This window comes from Oncorhynchus kisutch, linkage group LG14 (assembly GCF_002021735.2).
Source record: "Oncorhynchus kisutch isolate 150728-3 linkage group LG14, Okis_V2, whole genome shotgun sequence".
NCBI lineage: Eukaryota > Metazoa > Chordata > Actinopteri > Salmoniformes > Salmonidae > Oncorhynchus > Oncorhynchus kisutch.
The window spans coordinates 44,889,547-44,911,139 of NC_034187.2; the positions used below are offsets into that span (position 1 = coordinate 44,889,547).

General features: G+C 41.4%; 1 protein-coding gene across 2 annotated transcripts in view; it reads right to left on the bottom strand.

Moving 5' to 3' along the window:
• si:dkey-16j16.4 (uncharacterized) overlaps positions 1–1,864 on the bottom strand; it is a 69,661-nt gene extending 67,797 nt beyond the window's left edge. Inside the window, exon 1 of one of the 2 annotated variants that reach the window (XR_004202802.1) lies at positions 1,133–1,825. Coding sequence is in view for 1 of the 2 variants with exons in the window: in XM_020500825.2 (XP_020356414.1) it covers positions 1,133–1,201 (69 nt within the window). In the remaining variant the exon portion in view is untranslated. Of the gene's footprint in view, positions 1–1,132 lie in introns of both variants that reach the window. The other variant, XM_020500825.2, reaches the window with a different exon arrangement.
• Positions 1,865–21,593: the final 19,729 nt, after the last annotated feature.

The window sequence follows — 21,593 nt, forward strand, 5'->3', positions numbered from 1 at the left end:
GGCCATTGGGATATAAACATTACACAACAAGTTGGAAATTGCAAATTCAACAATAAGTGGTTTGGAAGGAATCAGTGTCTAACTGCAAGCGTTGCAAAGCAATTCCTATTTTGCTTCCCCTGCCTGCTATTCGGTGGAGAGGGCGTGTGGTCCAAGTCTGGTTTTAAGGGTCTCTTTTCAAAGCTTAAAAGGATAAACAATTCACATGCAACACCATTGGCCAGAAAAGGTTGAAGATATTGGCCGACTTCTGCTGCATTCAAAACAACTGGAAACTTGTAACTGGGACATCTCAGACGTCAGTGAGTTCAAGACAACAGGGAACTTTTTTTTAAACAAGTTCTGACTGGGAAAATATGTTTTGAACGGTCATCCAACTCGGAATTCCAAGTCGGGAACTCTGAGCTCTTTCTAGAGATCCGAGCTGAAGATCACTGATGTCATGATTCAACCTTGTTTGAGTCCAAAAATGTATTGTATGCTGCTCCATAAATTCTGTAATATGCCAGGGAGATATGAATAATGTAGCTAAGAAAGTATTACTAAGTGTATGTTGTGTAGTAAACTGTTAGTAGCCCATGTGCCTCACACTAATAATTTAGCCCCTTTACCCTATTGTTCTGAAATGGTGGTGCACATGCAACCTACAGCCTGTTTTAGAGAAATGTCATCATTGAATATATTATTTGTCTGCTTATATGCCCCCTTTATTTATCCTACGGTTCTGACTCGGTGTACAGGGTTAATACCGTAAGAAAGAACCATGTTCTGAATTCTGTTGCTGTACATTTAGTTATTTGTACATCTCAATTGTCAGTAGAAACCCCATTTGTTGAAAAGAAAGCTCTGCTGAAAGAAAGCTCTCCTGTAAAGACAGCTTTATGTAGGCTCTAACAGTTTGTGGGCACCATTTGTCACTGTTATAGTGCAATTCATGTATTGTTTAGTGTTGTATTGTGTAATGGCTTAGCTGGCATGCAGCTAAAACTTTTTTTCCTGACCAAGATTTACATGCTCTGCATAATGCAATACTAATTAACATATAACAATGTTACAATGTGTCTTTATAACATTATGTATTGGTTGACGATGTCACTGGGGAGGGGGGATTCGACAATACTATGAGGCTTACCTTAAATTGAAAAGGATGAATCTCGTTGAGCGAGTGTCTTCTTAGCTTCTTGGTTAAAGTCTTCAACATCCTGAACTTTTACGGATATGGCTTATCTATCTTCACTTAGCTATTTGTGTTGCTGGTGTGAAGCCATGCAACAACTACTTTGAAATGTACAGCAGTTTGCACATTAAAAGGCACAGACTTACTAAAGCAAACAGTAACACACATTCACACACACACAGTCACTCACTCACTCACTCACTCACACACGCACACACACACAATGATGACAAACTCAACTTTTGTTGAAGAGAATAACCAGCCCCCAATACCAGCCCCCAATACCATATTTTGTGCAGGTAAATATCTTGACATAATAGCGGTCGAAATCCGTTATGTGACAGGCTTGATTAAGACCAATTTGAACTAAAACCGACTTCGTTATTGTACGTTCATTTAGTTTGCTAGCGACGTAGCCAGTCCTGGTAGCTTGTTTCCCAGGTCCCAAATTAATAAACCATAATAGTTTCGACTTTCTCCTCCTCGGCTTTGAAAAAAAAATAATTGTAGGAATAGCGCGCGAGCTATGTCGTCCACTTTCCCTCAACTTGCTCACGTTCAGACGCGCGCGCGCACACACACACACACACACACACACACACACACACACACACAGCCGAATGTGTACGTGTACACACACACACGCAGAATCTACATGCTCTCCTACCAGAACATATTCCAGTTCTCTCGTTCATAGATCCGGATTTTTCATTGGCTACTCCACCGAGTGATGTCATTTTTTTTCAAGAAGGAAGGGTGGCTGCCTGTTTCTTAAAGCAATATCTTGTTTACTTTGACCGATATCAACCGTATATGTCTATTTACGTTCTTTATAAGCATTAAGAATGTAATATATTTCTGACAATTTTCGTCTATTGGAGAATCATAGAGTTACTTAGATCTGGGAACTCATCAGGATGATGCCGTTCAGGGGCATCATTTATAAACCATGCATATGTACAAAATATACCCCAAAATGTTCTTGCTCCAGTTTTCACGCAAACGTTTGCAATTATACAAATTTAACTTGATGTGAGAATGTGGTCAGCTTCACTCAAACTTTAGACCATGCACGTCTGCTAGTGGTTGAAATATTGTATTGCAAGCTGGCATGTAAGTATTTTGTGTAAATCGTGGATATGATGATAAGTTTATTCATTAAAAAAATTAAACTGGAAACACTAACAATAATGCAGCCTTTTGCCATTACTGAGAAGTCTATGTGTTTTATTTCTTGACTCTAAAATAATAAGATATTGGAATCGTTTTCCTATTTATTTTATTTTCATAACCTTTGCAGAATAAATTCTTCACATTTCCTGGCTCTGTGATGGGTTCATATTCCGTTTGGAGATTTAAAAAAAATATTATAATAATATATGCATTGCCAGTCAAAAGTATGGACACATTCAAGTACTATTTTGTACTATTTTCTACATTGTAGAATACTAGTGAAGACATCAAAACTATGAAATAATAAATATGGAATCATGTAGTAACCAGAAAATTGTTAAACAAATCCAAAAATATTTTATATTTGAGATTCTTCAAATAACCACACTTTGCCTTGATGACAGCTTTGCACACTCTTGCATATTAAAATAAAACAACTGATACATCACATTTACATACGTTTTCAGACCCTTTACTCAGTACTTTGTTGAAGCACCTTTGGCAGCAATTACAGCCTGAAGTTTTCTTCGGTTTGACTCTACAAGCTTGGTACACTTGTATTTAGGGAGTTTCTCCCATTCTTCTCTGCAGATCTTCACAAGCTATGTCAGGTTGGATGGGGAGCGTCGCTGCACAGCTATTTACCGATCTCTCCAGAGATGTTCGATCAGGTTCAAGTCCGGGTTCTGGCTGGGCCACTCAAGGACATTCAGACTTGTTCCAAAGCCACTCCTGTGTTGTTTTGGTTGTCTGCTGAGGGTTTTGTCCTGTTAGAAGGTGAACCTTCACCCCAGTCTGAGGTCCTGAGTGCTCTGGAGCAGGTTTTCATCAAGGATGTCTCTGTACTTTTCTCTGTTCATATTTTCCTCGATCCTGACAAGTCTGCCAGTCCCTGCCACTGAAAAACAACCCCACAGCAAGATGCTGCCAACACCATGCTTCAACATAGGGATGGTGCCAGGTTTCCTCCAGATTTGACGCTTGCCATTCAGGCCGAAGAGTTCAATCTGTGTTTCATCAGACAAGAGAATCTTGTTTCTCATGGTCTGAGAGTCCTTTGGGTGCCCTTTGGCAACTCCAAGCGGCCTGTCATGTGCCTTTTACTGAGGAGTGGCTTCCGTATGGCCACTCTACCATAAAGGTATGAATGGTGGAGTGCTGCAGAGATGGTTGTCCTTCTGGAAGTTTCTCCCATCTCCACAGAGGGACTCTAGAGCTCTGTCAGAGTGACCATCGGGTTATTGGTCACCTCTATGACCAACGCCCTTCTGCCCAGATTGCTCAGTTTGGCCGGGCGACCAGCTCTAGGAAGAGTCTTGGTGGTTCTAAAGTTCTTCTTTTTAAGAATGATGGAGGCCACTGTGTTTTTGGGGACTTTCAATGCTGCAGACATTTTTTGGTACCCTTCCCAGATCTGTGCCTCGACAAAATCCCGTAACGGAGCTCTACGGACAATTCCTTTGACCTCATGGCTTGGTTTTTGCTCTGACATGCACTGTCAGCAGTGGGACCTTGTATAGACAGGTGTGTGCCTTTCCAAATAATGTCCAATCAATTGAATCTACCACAGGTGGACTCCAATCAAGTTGTAGAAACATCTCAAGGATGATCAATGGAAATAGGATGCACTTGAGCTCAATTTCGAGTCTCATAGCAAAGGGTCTGAATACTTAAGTAAATAAAGTATTTGTTTTTTATTTTTAATACATTTGCAAACATTTCTAAAAACTTGTTTTCACTTTGTCATTATGGGGTATTGTGTGTAGATTGAATCCATTTTAGAATAAGGCTGTAATGTAGAAAATGTGGAGGGGTCAAGGGGTCTGAATACCTTCTGAATGCTCTGTATGTATAGTTTTTTTGTGTGTTTGAGAGCAATGGTGTCTAGATGGAATTTGTATTTTTGGAACACCATTATCTTGGTCTTACTGAGATTTACTGTCAGGGCCCAGGTCTGACAGAATCTGTGCAGAAGATCTAGGTGTTGCTGTAGGCCCTCCTTGGTTGGGGACAGAACACCAGATCATCACCAAACAGTAGACATTTGATTCTAGTAGGGTGAGGCCGGGTGCCACAGACTGTTCTAGTGCCCTTGACAATTTGTTGATACAGTGCCTTGCGAAAGTATTCGGCCCCCTTGAACTTTGCGACCTTTTGCCACATTTCAGGCTTCAAACATAAAGATATAAAACTGTATTTTTTTGTGAAGAATCAAAAACAAGTGGGACACAATCATGAAGTGGAACGACATTTATTGGATATTTCAAACTTTTTTAACAAATCAAAAACGGCAAAATTGGGCGTGCAAAATTATTCAGCCCCCTTAAGTTAATACTTTGTAGCGCCACCTTTTGCTGCAATTACAGCTGTAAGTCGCTTGGGGTATGTCTCTATCAGTTTTGCACATCGAGAGACTGACATTTTTTCCCATTCCTCCTTGCAAAACAGCTCGAGCTCAGTGAGGTTGGATGGAGAGCATTTGTGAACAGCAGTTTTCAGTTCTTTCCACAGATTCTCGATTGGATTCAGGTCTGGACTTTGACTTGGCCATTCTAACACCTGGATATGTTTATTTTTGAACCATTCCATTGTAGATTTTGCTTTATGTTTTGGATCATTGTCTTGTTGGAAGACAAATCTCCGTCCCAGTCTCAGGTCTTTTGCAGACTCCATCAGGTTCTTCCAGAATGGTCCTGTATTTGGCTCCATCCATCTTCCCATCAATTTGAACCATCTTCCCTGTCCCTGCTGAAGAAAAGCAGGCCCAAACCATGATGCTGCCACCACCATGTTTGACAGTGGGGATGGTGTGTTCAGGGTGATGAGCTGTGTTGCTTTTACGCCAAACATAACGTTTTGCATTGTTGCCAAAAAGTTCAATTTTGGTTTCATCTGACCAGAGCACCTTCTTCCACATGTTTGGTGTGTCTCCCAGGTGGCTTGTGGCAAACTTTAAACAACACTTTTTATGGATATCTTTAAGAAATGGCTTTGTTCTTGCCACTCTTCCATAAAGGCCAGATTTGTGCAATATACGACTGATTGTTGTCCTATGGACAGAGTCTCCCACCTCAGCTGTAGATCTCTGCAGTTCATCCAGAGTGATAATGGGCCTCTTGGCTGCATCTCTGATCAGTCTTCTCCTTGTATGAGCTGAAAGTTTAGAAGGACGGCCAGGTCTTGGTAGATTTGCAGTGGTCTGATACTCCTTCCATTTCAATATTATCGCTTGCACAGTGCTCCTTGGGATGTTTAAAGCTTGGGAAATCTTTTTGTATCCAAATCCGGCTTTAAACTTCTTCACAACAGTATCTCGGACCTGCCTGGTGTGTTCCTTGTTCTTCATGATGCTCTCTGCGCTTTTAACGGACCTCTGAGACTATCACAGTGCAGGTGCATTTATACTGAGACTTGATTACACACAGGTGGATTGTATTTATCATCATTAGTCATTTAGGTCAACATTGGATAATTCAGAGATCCTCACTGAACTTCTGGAGAGAGTTTGCTGCACTGAAAGTAAAGGGGCTGAATAATTTTGCACGCCCAATATTTCAGTTTTTGATTTGTTAAAAAAGTTTGAAATATCCAATAAATGTCGTTCCACTTCATGATTGTGTCCCACTTGTTGTTGATTCTTCACAAAAAAATACAGTTTTATATCTTTGTTTGAAGCCTGAAATGTGGCAAAAGGTTGCAAAGTTCAAGGGGACGAATACTTTCGCAAGGCACTGTATATATGTTGAGAGGGTGGGGCTTAAGCTGCATCCATATCTCACCCCACGGCCCTGTGGAAAGAAATATGTGTGTTTTTTTAAATCCCCCAACAGCACTTTCCATCAATTTGTATTGCAGACCCTCATGCCAAATTGAGCCAAAATATTTTTTTTAAATCAAGAAAGCATTAGAAGACTGCCTTTGTTTTGGTTTGTTTGATTGTCAGTTACGGTGTGCAGGGTGAATACGTAGTCTGTCATACTGTAACGTGGCAGGGTAGTCTAGTGGTTAGAGCGTTGGACTTGCAAGTTCAAATCCCCAAGGTGCAAATCTGTCGTTCTGCCCCTAAACCCACTGTTCCTAGGCCGTCATTGAAAATAAGAATTTGTTCTTAACTGACTTGCCTAGTATAATAATAATGCTGAGGTTTTTCCCAAGGTAGCTGTTGACGCATATCCCATGGTAGTTATTGGGGTCAAATTTGTCTCCAATTTTGTGGATTGGGGGTTATCAGTCCTTGGTTACAAATATTGGGGAAGATGCCATAGCTGAGGATGATGTTTAAGTATACACAATATACTTGTTGGTTTAGTGTGTTCCAATTTTCCCAGAAGTGGTTAGATTCTATGGATTCTCCAATTGCATTGAGCTGATTTCTTGTGCGCTGTTCCATCTTTTTCCGTAGTGTATTTCTGTATTGTTTTAGTGATTCACCATAGGGAAGGCATAGACTCTGGTTTTCAGGGTCTATATGTTTTTGGGTGGATAGGTTTCTCAATTTCTTTCTTAGGTTGATGCATTCTTCATCAAACCATTTGTCATTGTTTTTCATTTTCTTAGGTTGTCTGCTTGATATTTTTTTATTTGATAGGTCAAATATACTGTTTAGGATTTATACTGCCAAGTCTACACCTCCACTATTACAGTGAAATGTTTTGTCTCGGAAGTTGTCTAAAAGGGATTGAATTTGCTGTTGCCTAATTGTTTTTTGTTAGGTTTCTACACTACTTTCCTTCCATCTATAGCATTTTAATATTGTGCAGTGCCTCATGATTAAATATAGCTCTGTTCAGGTAAACTGTGATTTTGCTGTGACCTGATAAGGGTGTTAGTGGGCTGACTGTGAATGCTCTAAGAGATTGAGTTGAGGTCAGTGATAATCTACAAGTAATCTACAGTACTACTGCCAAGGGATGAGCTGTAGGTGTACCTACCATAGGAGTCTCCTCAAAGCCTACCATTGACTATGTACAGACCCAGCGTGCGACAGAGCTGCAGGAGTTGTGACCCATTTTTGTTGGTTGTTTTGTCATAGTTGTGTCTAGGGGGGCATATGGGGGAGGGAATACTGTCACCTCCAGATAGGTGTTTGTCCCCATGTGTAGTGAGAGTGTCAGTTTCTTGTCCGGTTCTGGCATTTAGGTCACCACAGACTGTCCCTGGGCCTGGAAATGGTTGATCTCCCCCTCTAGGATAGAAGTATAGTATAGGGATTTTATTGGGGGGGGGGGCGGGGGGATATATGTAGCACACATGAGGACATTTGTCTCTGTTGAGATAATTTCCTTGTTCATTTCTAGACAGATGTAAAATGTTCCTGTTTTGACTCATTTAAAATAGTGGGTTAGGTCTGCACTATATCAAATTAGTATACCTCCTGAGTCTCCTACCTGTTTCACACCTGGTAGCTTGGTGGATGGGACTACCAGCTCTCTGTAACCTAGAGGGCAGCCAGTGGGTCTGTCTCTTCTATACCATGTTTCTTGTAGGATGACAATTTCTGTATTAACCAATTTATTTGATGAAGTCTGGGTTCCTGCTCTTTAGGCCAAAGGCAGATGACCTCAGACCTTGTATATTCTAACGGCACGTTGGGTGCCGGCTCGCATATATCAGAAGAGCCGTATCTATTTATAAAAAAATAAAAAATAAAAAATAAAAAATAAAGATATGAATAATACAAATATTTAAATGAATAGTATTAACTAATTCAAATAACAAGAAAATAAAATAAATAATATAGGCCTAAATGCTCAAGCGCAATAACATTCGTTCTGACTGTCTGCTCAGACGAACAGCCTCACCTGGTGTGCCTGTCATTCAGACACGCAGTGTCAACCAACGAACCAAAGATGCGTGTGGGAGGGCCGAGCCAACTCACTCACAGTCACACACTTAGCAGCCGAGGAGAGAGAGGAAGGACAGCTGTGAAAACAACAGCTGGAAAATGAGTCGGAAGCACAGTAGCATTTGGATGCATTTTAATAATGTGGACAATGTTAGAGCACAGTGTAGACTTTGCCAAAACAAAATCTCACATAAAGCCGGTTCTACGCACAACCTACACCGGCATATGCGAACCGTGCACCCAACTGTGAAGCTAGCTGTAGCGGAGCTTCGAGAAACTAGCGGGCCTGCTAGTGATAGTGGTGGTGCCAGCACCTCCACACGTGGAAAGGTATCCTCTCAGTCAAGTCGTCCTACTCCGCGACCCACAGCATCTATATCTTCTTCGTCTTCTATGGACCAGTTAATGCCAAAGTCTATGTCTGTAGCAAAACGAGGCCAAATTGATATTGCATTGGCTAAAATGATTGCCACCGATTTCTAGCCATTTTCGATCGTGGAGGACAGAGGTTTTAGAAATAGTCTAAATTCAATGTACAAAATTCCAAGCAAGAAAACCCTCACTTATTCCACAACTGTTAGAGAGCACACATGCTTCGGGGCGGGAAAGAGTCCAAAAAGCTACTGCAGTTTGTCTTACCACTGACTGCTGGACATCAAGGGTAACCACTTCTTACATGTCAGTTACATGTCACTTCATTGAAGATTTGTCTATGTCTAGCTGTCTTCTGGACTGCTTTGAGTTCAGTGACAGACACACCTCAGAGAACTTGGCAGAGGAACTGTTGAGAGTGGACAGAGAATGGCAAGTAGATGGAAAAGTGGTCTGTTGTGTTAGCGACAATGCAGCTAACATAACCAAAGCCATGAACATTTTCAAATGGACCCATCATCCATGTCTTGCCCACACAATCAACCTGACTATAAGAGATGCTCTGAAGGTGATGAAGCCCACTGTGGACAAAGTGAAAGCAGCTGTGGAATACACAGTAGGTGCTGAAAAACTCTAGTCTACACAACGCCAGATGGAGATGCCTGAGCTGAGGCCTAAACAAGACTGCACTACAAGGTGGAATTCAACATTTTATATGTTGAAGTGGTTTCTTGAGTCAAAGGATGCCATCATCTCTACCCTGGCCAGTGTCAATGCACCTGTTGATGCTCTGACCCAAGAGGAATGGGAGGTGGTGTGAAGAGCCCTGGAACCCCTTGAGCAGGTCACTGTGGAGATCAGTGGAGAAAGGTACAGTAAACAGTTATTACTACATCATTATTTAATCCAGTATTATACAGTGGGGCAAAAAAATATTTTGTCAGCCACCAATTGTGCAAGTTCTCCCACTTAAAAAGATGAGAGGCCTGTAATTTTCATCATAGGTACACTTCAACTATGACTGACAAAATGAGAAGCAACAAAATCCAGAAAATCACATTGTAGGATTTTTAATTAATTTATTAGCAAATTATGGTGGAAAATAAGTATTTGGTCAATAACAAAAGTTTATCTCAATACTTTGTTATATACCCTTTGTTGGCAATGACAGAGGTCAAACGTTTTCTGTAAGTCTTCACAAGGTTTTCACACACTGTTGCTGGTATTTTGGCCCATTCCTCCATGCAGATCTCCTCTAGAGCAGTGATGTTTTGGGGCTGTTGCTGGGCAACACAGACTTTCAACTCCCTCCAAAGAATTTCTATGGGGTTGTGATCTGAAGACTGGCTAGGCCACTCCAGGACCTTGAAATGCTTCTTACGAAGCCACTCATTCGTTGCCCGGTTAGTGTGTTTGGGATCATTGTCATGCTGAAAGACCCAGCCACGTTTCATCTTCAATGCCCTTGCTGATGGAAGGAAGTTTTCACTGAAAATCCCACGATACATGGCCCCATTCATTCTTTCCTTTACACGGATCAGTTGTCCTGGTCCCTTTTCAGAAAAACAGCCCCAAAGCATGATGTTTCCACCCCCATGCTTCACAGTAGGTATGGTGTTCTTGCAACTCAGCATTCTTTGTCCTCCAAACATGAGGAGTTGAGTTTTTACCAAAAAGTTATATTTTGGTTTCATCTGACCATATGACATTCTCGCAATCTTCTTCTGGATCATCCAAATGCTCTCTAGCAAACTTCAGACGGGCCTGGACATGTACTGGCTTAAGCAGGGGGACACGTCTGGCACTGCAGGATTTGAGTCCCTGGCGGCGTAGTGTGTTACTGATGGTAGGCTTTGTTACTTTGGTCCCAGCTCTCTGCAGGTCATTCACTAGGTCCCGCCATGTGGTTCTGGGATTTTTGCTCACCGTTCTTGTGATGATTTTGACCCCACGGGGTGAAATCTTGCATGGAGCCCCAGATTGAGGGAGATTATCAGTGGTCTTGTATGTCTTCCATTTCCTAATAATTGCTCCCACAGTTGATTTCTTCAAACCAAGCTGCTTACCTATTGCAGATTCAGTCTTCCCAGCCTGGTGCAGGTCTACAATTTTGTTTCTGGTGTCCTTTGACAGCTCTTTGGTCTTGGCCATAGTGGAGTTTGGAGTGTGACTGTTTGAGGTTGTGGACAGGTGTCTTTTATACTGATAACAAGTTCAAACAGGTGCCATTAATACAGGTAACAAGTGGAGGACAGAGGAGCCTCTTAAAGAAGAAGTTACGGGTCTGTGAGAGCCAGAAATCTTGCTTGTTTGTAGGTGACCAAATACTTATTTTCCACCATAATTTGCAAACAAATTCATTAAAAATCCTACAATGTGATTTTCTGGATTTTTTTTCTTCTCATTATGTCAGTCATAGTTGAAGTGTACCTATGATGAAAATTACAGGCCTCTCTCATCTTTTTAAGTGGGAGAACTTGCACAATTGGTGGCTGACTAAATACTTTTTTGCCCCACTGTATATGTATTTGAGCAGTAGATGAGAATGTAGTATCAGTAGACAAAATATGAACCTGAACTAATAAGTTACTATTCTCTCTTTTCAGCTATGTGACAGGCTCAAAAATGATACTCCTGTGTAAAGGTCTGCAGCGAATCACAGCCAGCCACCAGAGAGAAGCAAATAAAACCACAGGACATGTGACAGAGTTGATGGACACCCTATGATCATCAATGGACAGAAAGTTCCACAGAATGGAATATAATCACCTGCTATCAGAAACCGCTGCACTTGACCCCAGGTTTAAGAAGTTAGCCTTCAGTGATGCCAGAGTGATTGAACCTCAGCAGCAGGGAGGGACAGGCCCAGCAGTCAGCTGGCTCAGGCACCAGGGCAACAGGAAGAAGAGGGATCAGATGGAGCAGAAGCACCAGCAGTAGTGCCACAAACGTCTGCTGTTTGGATGCTGTTTGACGAGAGAGCAACTGGGGATGCAGCACGAAGGAATCCCTCAGCAGATGCCATAATGGTACGAACCTATTTGGAGGAGCCCCTCCACCAAAGATCTGCAGATCCTCTGAGCTGGTGGAAGAACAAGGCCTCTGTCTACCCACGGCTTACTAAAGTCATAGTGCATAGTGGCCACATCCGTTGAAAACGGGACAAATAATTACTGAGAGAAGAAACTGCATCAGCCCCTCAAGTGAGGCAGCTTGCATTTCTGAATGCAAATCTCTCATAAAAGCAAAATATGGTCAACATTGCTGTGTGTTGCTGGTTATAACATGGCAATAAAGAAGAGAGAGAAAAGAGGGACTGGTTGAATGTTTTAAGTGGGAAGCTGCAGTTTTGCACATGGTTATTTATTTTTCTTTGATATTGTGCAATATTCTATTATTATGTTGTTCAGATTGTATTTGTTTTGAATTGTTACATTTCTATGGACTTTGTTTATATACATTAAAGAAGTTAAGTTGTGGGATGCTGCAGTTTTGCAAATTGTTATTTATTTTTCTTTGATATGGTGCAATATTCTATTATGCTGTTCAGATTGTATTCGTTTGAATGGTTAGATTTACATGCACTTTGTTTATATATGTTAAGGGTGTGTACTGGAGGCGAAGTCAGGTGCAGGAGAGCAGAGTGTAGTTAATTAACAGGTGCACTTTTTACTCCGGTGCAAACGAAAGCACACAAGTACATAAACGTGCCCGAAACACGGAACATGAACAAAAGTCTGGCGCGTGACAATACCCACATAACATAAAACTATTTCACACAAAGACATGGAGGGGAACAGAGGGCTAAATACATTCAGTGTGATTAGGGAATGAAAACCAGGTGTGTATGGAACAAGACAAAACAAATGGACATATGAAAAATGGAGCGGCAATGGCTAGAAAGCCGGTGACGTCAATCGCCAAACGCCGCCCAATCAAGGAGAGGGGCCGACTTCGCCAGAAGTCGTGACAATATACATTAAAAAGTTCTACTTTAAATGCAAATGTTTAATAGCATCCTTTTTCATAACAAACCAATGCCTTTTTTGAATACATTGTGGTTAAGGTAGAGTATAATTTCATTTAATAATTTAATTAGAATGGTTTTTAACAGTCAATCTATCGCAAACTGTTTGACTTGAAAAAATACACATTTTTTTCAAGAGCCGTTTGGGTGCCAAAAGTGCGTGAGCTGAGCCGAATGAGCCGGCTCACTGAAAAGAGCCAGAATGCCCATCCATCACTACTACCCTGTCACAATAACTCCTCCCTGGCATTTTCATTCATTGTCATGCCAACACTATTAAAAGTGCCCACTATTATATTCTAACTATATAATTAGAATATACATTCTATTCCCATGATTCCAACAGTTAACCCAAGTGTTTTGCTTTAAATCGCAAGTCAAATTGCAAAATTTTGTTAAAAATAAGGCCCAGATTACTTGCCCATATTGTGCAACCCTAAGTGGCAGTGTGGAAATGATCTCAAATGCAGAAATTGATGAAAATTATGACTTTTTGGGGGTTGAAGTTGAATTGAACAGTTTAAAACAATCAGAATGGAGAAAGCCCCATTGAAATCACTTAGAATGTATGTGTTGCCACCCTAAGGTCATGCACTACTCATAAAGCACATTTAGATCTTTTATTATAAAACTATATAAAATACTGCCAAATACCTTAATACCGTCAGTTTTTAAAATGTTTAAATACAGTGAGATAATATTTTGGCCATATATCGCCCAGCCCTAGTGAGAAGGTGTTAAAGTTCACAGTTAGCCATTGCTATGTTTTTTATAAAAACTTTATTTAACCTTTATTTAACAAGGCAAGTCAGTTAAGAACAAATTCTTATTTGACGAGGCCAAACCCTCCCGTAACCCGGACGACGCTGGGCTAATTATGCGCCGCCCTTTGGGACTCCCAATCACAGCCGGTTGTGATACAGCCCAGGATCAAACCCTGGTCTGTAGCAATGCCTCTAGCACTGCAATGCAGTGCCTTAGACCGCTGCTCCACTCAGGAGCCAATGTAAATGAAAGATGAAAAGTACCCACGGCAGGTCCGCTGGAGCCATGGCACAGTGGGACACGGGTGCCGGTCCACGTAAATGGAAACAGAAAAGTCTGAGTCTTTATGGTAAAACACCAAGGTTAATCAGCGTAAGAAATATTCTGTGCCAGTGGATCTATTCATTTACAGATTTATTTTTTAAATCTTGCCATGAGAGGGCACTAAATCCCTTATTTGGGTGAGAATATGTGAGGTCAACAAATGAGGAGCCTCTACAGGGGTGGGCAACTTTTTCTCCTTTCCTAGCAAACACAGCTGATTAATCAGGTTGCATTCTTAACTGAATATCATGATTAGGTGATTATTGGAGTCAGGTGTGTTAGCTGTGACTGGGGCAAAACTGTGACACCAATCAGGCCCTCGAGGACTGGAATTGCCCACCCCTGCCCGGTAGCGGTCTATTGAATGGTAATGTAGATATCGAATATGTTGTAGCTACATTATCAGCTTACAAAATCAATGGATAAACCTGACGTGGATGGAAAATAGCTGTAAAATGCCATATCTTGACACAACTATACAATAACAGTAAAATCATGAACCATTATACATGTTAATGTTATGATGATTTTGTTCACTGTATAGAGTTTGTTTTTGTAAATCATATTACTGAGGAATGTATTAAATGTAGAACGCAGAAAATGTCTTAAACTGTTAACTGAAATGCATTCCAGGAAACTACTCCATGAAGCTGGTTGAGAGTGTGCAAAGCTGTCATCAAGACAAAGGGTGGATATTTGAAGAATCTCAAATATAAAATATAATTTGATTTGTTTAACACTTTTTTGGTTATTACATGATTCCAAATGTGTTATTTCATAGTTTTGATGTCTTCACTATTATTCTACAATGTAGAAAATAGTAAAAATAAAGAAAAACCCTTGAATGAGTAGGTGTTCTAAAACCTTTGACCGGTAGTGTATTTCAAAATATCTAGTGGTCATCATCATACATTTACAGCATTACTCATACAGTAAAACTAGTATTTTAGCAGACATCATGCCTTTACAGTTCATGATCTGGTCAAACAAGTTATCTGTAGACACTCTTGTCCAGAGCGGCTTATCGTAGTGAGTACATGCATTTTCATTCATAATTTCATTGAAATGACTTGGAAACAACGTTGATTCAACCAGTGTGTTCCCAGAGGTACCCTATGCTTGACATAACCTTAAACTGTATGGCTGTATAAGCACAACAAACATCTCCTTTAGAACAAGCAAGTGTTATTCAAAAGGCATGTTGCACAGATCATTGTCAAATCTGAAGAATACGGGGCAAATGGCAGGAACACACGGAATGATGATGTCAACACTTTCCTCCTTCGCTCTCATCAGTTTTGTTTGACAGTGCTAAAATAGCTGATGACAAAGACTCGGCCTGACCTCACCTTGGTGTAATTTCTGTCACGTCCACTTCTCTCCACCCTTGCCCACTGACCCACAGGCGGAAAGCGTGGGCCATCTGCGTTGGAAAGAGTCTGCTTTTAGAAAGCCTGGATGCTATTTTCTCACTCACATTTCAATAACAGGCAGACTTACGCAATGCTGCTCTCACGCTCTCTGTCCACAGAGAAGTATGATTGTTTACACAATAGTGGACTCGGCCAAAGGCAGTGTGGTGGAGACTGTGGACTTACAGGAAGCAAAATAGTCAAATACAGATTTTGAATACGCTCCTCAACATCAGGCTTGAAAAGTATTACATTTCATATCAAGATTAAGTATTTTCCCATGGTGAAATACTGAGCAAATGAGTAGGCTTACAACAATGGAATATATACGTATTTGTAAAGCTGAATGTCCTAGGATATCAAATATCCACTTTACCTTCATTCAGATTCCAAAATAAGTATATTAACATTTCCAGATATCATATCCACTTTTTAAAGCTTCCAAATGCTAGATACCCACTTTGTCAAACAGATACCCAATGCCCTCTATACCAGTCTCACAATGCCTATTGATATTGGCCTAAACTAGACCTTGCATTTTTTAGGACACTGTGTGTAATGACAGTATCTGACATCAGAGGAAGTGAACTCATCTTGGCCTGAGGGTGTGCGTGGCTGATCTACTAACTGTTCCCCCCAAAATAACAGAAATGATATGTATGACTGAGGGTATGTGGGTCAGGTGATGATGATCATCCTTACCTCATGAAATCATAGGGGAAACTAACTTCAAAAATACTAGTACTGCTTTTCCAACCACGGTAAAGTAATTCTAGTAAAGTCCCTTTAGTAAAGTCCTTATTATATTCTATTATTATATTTGTGGATAAAGATTGCAACTCTGTGTATGAGAATCAAATACAATTGTGTAAATGTTTAAATGTACATGGATTATGAGTAAAATCTTTGTCTATATATTCTGTCTGTATATTATGTTTATTGTGCAATATTTCACCAGGTCAAATTCGTGGTCGTAAATATACTTGGTAAATAAAGGTGATTCTGATTATAGCCTAGACACACAAATACATTCTTATGAATCAGAACATTCCAACATATACTACTACATCACCTGTAACTTGATGTATCTGTTTTTGTTCTCAGGAGGCACCATTTTCCCCATTATCAGCATTATCCTGTTCTAACCTTCTAAACTGTATTTAAACTTTATTCCATATAAGTGGAATTTGAAAGTTGTGGTGCATGTCATGTCCAGTGGCATTTGGGAATGGAACCTTGAGTCACATCCCAGAATTCTTCACAAATCAAGTATAAGTGTCACGTTCTGACCTTTAGTTCCTTTGTTTTGTATTTATTTAGTATGGTCAGGGCGTGAGTTGGGTGGTTAGTCTATGTTTGATTTTCTATGATTTGGGCTTTTCTATGTTTCGGCCTAGTATGGTTCTCAATCAGAGGCAGGTGTCATTAGTTGTCTCTGATTGAGAATCATACTTAGGTAGCCTGGGTGTCACTGTGTGTTTGTGGGTGATTGTCTATGTTGTAGCTTCACGGTTGTCATTTGTTTATTGTTTTGTATACAGTGTCAGTACTTGCTTTATTAAAGATTTACTATGGACACTTACGACGCCGCATTTTGGTCCGATCCTTCTCGCCTCTCCTCTTCAGATGAAGAGGAGGACGGCCGTGACAATAAGCATGCTTTCACCATCCCTTCCCATGGCCCAGGAACTGATGAGTGATTGGCCAATACTATTTATTTGTACTGTTTGTATGTGTGTGTGTTTACCAGATCAGTATGATCTCCTCTTTGATGGCACGATGGAATACAGGTTAGTGGTCTCCTCTGGGAGTTGCAGCACACAAGACACACGGACACATGCATGTAGAGTACATGCACACACACACACACAAACGTGTGTGAGTTAAGATGGCTTTTTTTTGCACAAAATGTATCCACTATTATTTCTTATAATCAACAAAAAGTTGAAACATCAGATCGGCAGTTACTCACCTCAATTTCAGCTTCAACTTTGACTTCGACTCTTCAGCACTGGGCTCTTAAGGTACCTCCGATCCAATCTTCGGGCTACCCAAGAGGAAACGCCGGCAAAAAAGAGGCAAGAGATCGGGCGTCCTGTTGAGACTAAGGCGAAGGGAACCACTTCCCTCCATTCTATTGGCCAATAATAAGATGGATGACCGGGACTCTTGTCATTTTGAGATCATAATTTTTTCTGAAACATGGTTTTGGACAAGATACCCGATATGGCTATCCATCACGTGTCTTAGTGACACATCATTGAAATCAACGGCAACCAGAAATGCAGCCTTCCGGGTGCATGGTTTTCTTGTACAGTTCGTTAAGTGCCAGCTTGTTGTTGTTGTTGTTGTTGTCCTCATATACAGCAGTCACGATAACAGATTAGAACTCTCTCGGGAGGTAAAAGGGTCGATTCTTCATTCTCTGAATGGACAGGTAATTGGATTTAGGGAAATTCAGAGGAGGAGAGGTATGTCTCTTCATCAACAACAGATGTTGTGTAGACTCAAGCGTAGTGGAAATCTAAACCTATTGTTCACCCGTCTTGGAATACTGACGGTCGACCCTTTTACCTCCCGGGAGAGTTTTCATTAGTTATCGTGACTGCTGTATATCAGGACAACAACAACAACAAGATGGCACTTAATGAACTGTACAAGGAAACCATGCACCCGGAAGGCTGCATTTCTTGTTGCCGTTGATTTCAATTATGGGTCACTAAGACACACGATGCCCAACTTCTATCAACACGTCTCCTTCACCACTAGGGGCAATAAAGTCCTAAACCACAGTTACTCAACCCAAAGGAAGCATACAAGGCCCTCCCCTCGTCCCCACTTTGGCAAATCAGATCATGTCTCTATACTCCTGCTTCCTGTTTAAAAACAGCTGACAGGCATCTTCGCGGTCATTTTCAACCTCTCGTTGTCCCAGTCTGTAATCTCCACATGTCTCAAACTGACCACCATCATTCCAGTTCCAAAGAACTCAAAGGCTACCTGCCACAATGACTACCACCCTGTAGCACTAACATCTCTAATCATGAAGTGCTTTGAAAGAATGGTCATGGCACACAATCACCTCCATCATCCCAGACACCCTAGACCCACTCCAATTTGCATACCACTCCAACAGATCTACAGATGATGAACATCTCTAACGCACTCTACACTGCCCTTTCCCACTTGGACAAGAGGAATACCTTTGTGGGGGGGGGGGGGGTCCACATCACTGAGGACTTAACATGGTCCTCTCACACAAGAACAGTCATGAAGAAGGCACGGCAATGCCTCTTCTCTTTCAGGAGGCTGAAATTATTTGGAATAGCCCCTCAGATCCTCAGGAACATTTACAGCTGCACCATTGAGAGCATCCAGTCTGGTTGTATCACCGTCTGGTACGGCAACTACACCACCCTTCGACCAGAAGGCCCTACAGAAGGTGATGCTTACGGCCCAGCACATCACTTGGAGCGAGCTCCCAGCTATCCAGGACAATACATGCCAGGCGGTGATTGAGAAAGGCCCCAAAAAATTTCCAAGACTCCAGCCACCTGAGACATGGACTGTTCTCCATGCTCCCATCTGGCAGGCGGTTCCGGTGCATCATGGCTCAGACAACAGACTCCTAAACAGCTTCTATCCCCTGGCCGTAAGACTGTTAAATTGCTTACAGCTACTGCTCTCCCTCTCTAACAGACTATCCCCACTGACTCTAGGCCTATCCACATGTCTCTACCCACTCAGACAACCTACGCCGCTGCTAAAATGATTATTGATTATATGTGTTACTCCATTACGCTGCTGTCCATTGATTATTGATTGTCATTACCATTCGTATTTATCTATTTGTTCTGCTACTGGTCACTATTACTCCTGTTTACATGTATATATTACCATTATTATATTAGCATAAGTATTTATATATTCCTCATGCCAGTCACTTTTTATGTGTAAGGTACTGGCACTGACCTGTATATACTTGCATTCTCATGTTTCTAACTCACATCGTAGTTCTTGTGTGGTTTTTAGAAACGTTTTATTCTATTTTCTATATTATTAGTATTATCGCATTGTTGGGAAAGAGATCTCAACAAAATGAGGGTAGACGAGGGTAGACAATTTCCTTTCAGAATCAATAGATGGCAGCAAAGTATTGCACCAATCGGCATTAAAGGCCCAGAGCAGTCAAAAAAGGTTTCTTTGTGTTTTATATATATTTCCACACTATGAGGTTGGAATAATACTGTGAAACTGTGAACATTATGATAATGTACTTTTAGTGTAAGAGCTGTTTGTTTGGAAGGAGGTTTGGCTTTCAATGGTGACATCACCATGCAGTACATTTGTTAATAGACCAATAAGAAGAAGAGTTACAAACCTCTCTGCCAATAACAGCTCATTTTCAAAATTCTTGCTTGAGAAATTGCTCTTGTTATGAAGCTATTTTTGTTTCTTTTCAACTTTTTTCATGGAAAACTATCACAATAAGGTACTTAATTCTTATCCAGAAAGGATTTGATATTGAGATAAGAACGTCTGCATTGGACCTTTAAAACAAGTTCACCATGTTGGCATGTAAGTGCAATCATAGAACTGCATAAATGTTTTGAGGTATGAGACAATTAATGAAATGTTATCGTTAACATAACTTTGAATACTGTGTTTCTCAGTATTGTTATTGGGCAAACGTCAATGTGTTCAAGCTTTGATTAAGAGTTCTAAAAACTTTTTTTTTAAATGCCCTCCGCATTTGTGATAGCAATGCAGGTTTTCACTCTTCCTAACAACTTATTATACGATTTTGAAAGATGTCTCCACAATGTTTCAAGTCCTAGAACAAGTCCAATAAATGGGTACATGGCATTCATAGGACATAAGGTCCCACTGAAACCATTTTATATTATGAGAAAGAGAAAAACAAAGAGAAAGAGAAAAACATTCCAAAGAACCTTTTACATCTTTACATTTCTCTCCACGAGAGAGAGACAGAGAGAGACAGAGAGAGACAGAAGGGAGAAAGACAGATGGGATACACAGTAGAGATATAACGATATTAAAAAGCAAGAGGGAAGAGGGAAAGAGCAAAGGAAGTAAGGAGAGAGAGAGGATACGATACAGTGTACAGTGTGAAAAGAGTGGTGCAGCCCTCACTGAGCGGAAGGACGCCTCAGCTCATGCAGACGAACCCCACTGACTGGCTGACTAATGCCTGCCGAGATCAATGGAGGCAGGGGGCTCAGGGTGCTACTTCCTGCATAACATTGCCATTGGCATAATAGCCGGGTTGCTAGGCGACCAGTCGCATGGAAACAGAAGGTGTCACTCGTTACATCAGCGCTGAATTTAGCAAATAGCAAAATAGCTCTCGTACTGTCAGGGGAGGGTCCGAGGTACTAAAGATAGTCGCTGAAGCGAGGTGCAGAGGGATGGAGGGGGAGAGAGGATGGAGGGATGCTGGAGGCTGAGTTTAATATAAAGGTTTGCCCAGTTGCTTTGGAGACCCTGTTAGTCCATTTAGGTTTATGTAAGATGACTGTAAGGCTAGCATGGCCACGAAAGGCCAGCAAGGGCTTGAAAGATTTGGTTATTCAGCAAGAAATATTTTAAAGCCCTACTACTCTTGTTTCCTTTGTTCATTATCTCAGTCCCATCCACCTACTTACAGTGTATCTTCCCCTTTTTCTCTCAACCCTAAATTCCCCCTTAATCATGAATCACCCCCCCTCTTTCTTCCTTCTCTCTTTCCCTCTTCCCTGCTGAGTTTGTATCTCTCTCTCTCTCTACTGTACTTCATATCGCTCTCTTCCTTTCTCTCCCTCCCTCTCTTCTGTTTTTCTCCCCCCCCCCCCCCTGCCACCCACCGCCTCCACCCTCCCACCCTCCCCGCTCTCTCTCCCCTTATCCCTCCCTGGCTTGTAGGCTGTAGGCAGCAGCGGATTGCGGCGGCCCACTCAGCCCTCTCAGGGAGCAGAAGGCCGTCCACTCCCACTCGGTCTCTGCGTCATGGAACAGAGAGCCCTCAGAGATGACACCGAACAGATGGAGGAAGAAGAACACACCGTCTCTCCATTGATTTAACCACAGATATGTCCTAAATGGCACCCAATTCCCTATTTAGTGCACTACCTTTCACCAGAGCTCTACTGGGCTCCCTACTGGGCCCCCATATAGTGCACTAGTTTTGACCAGAGCCTTTTGTGCCCTGGTCAAAAGTATTGCACTATATGGCTCATTCTTCAGAAGTGGTGCAAATTGGGGGTTGGAAAACAATTCTAATTTGTAGAGTACAGTACAGTACAGTAGAGCACAGTACAGTAGAGCACAATACAGTAGAGCACAGTAGAGTAGAGCACAGTAGAGTAGAGTACAGTACAGTAGAGCACATTACAGTAGAGCACAGTATAGTAGAGCACATTACAGTAGAGCACAGTATAGTAGAGTACAGTACAGTAGAGCACAGTATATTAGAGTACAGTACAGTAGAGCACAGTATAG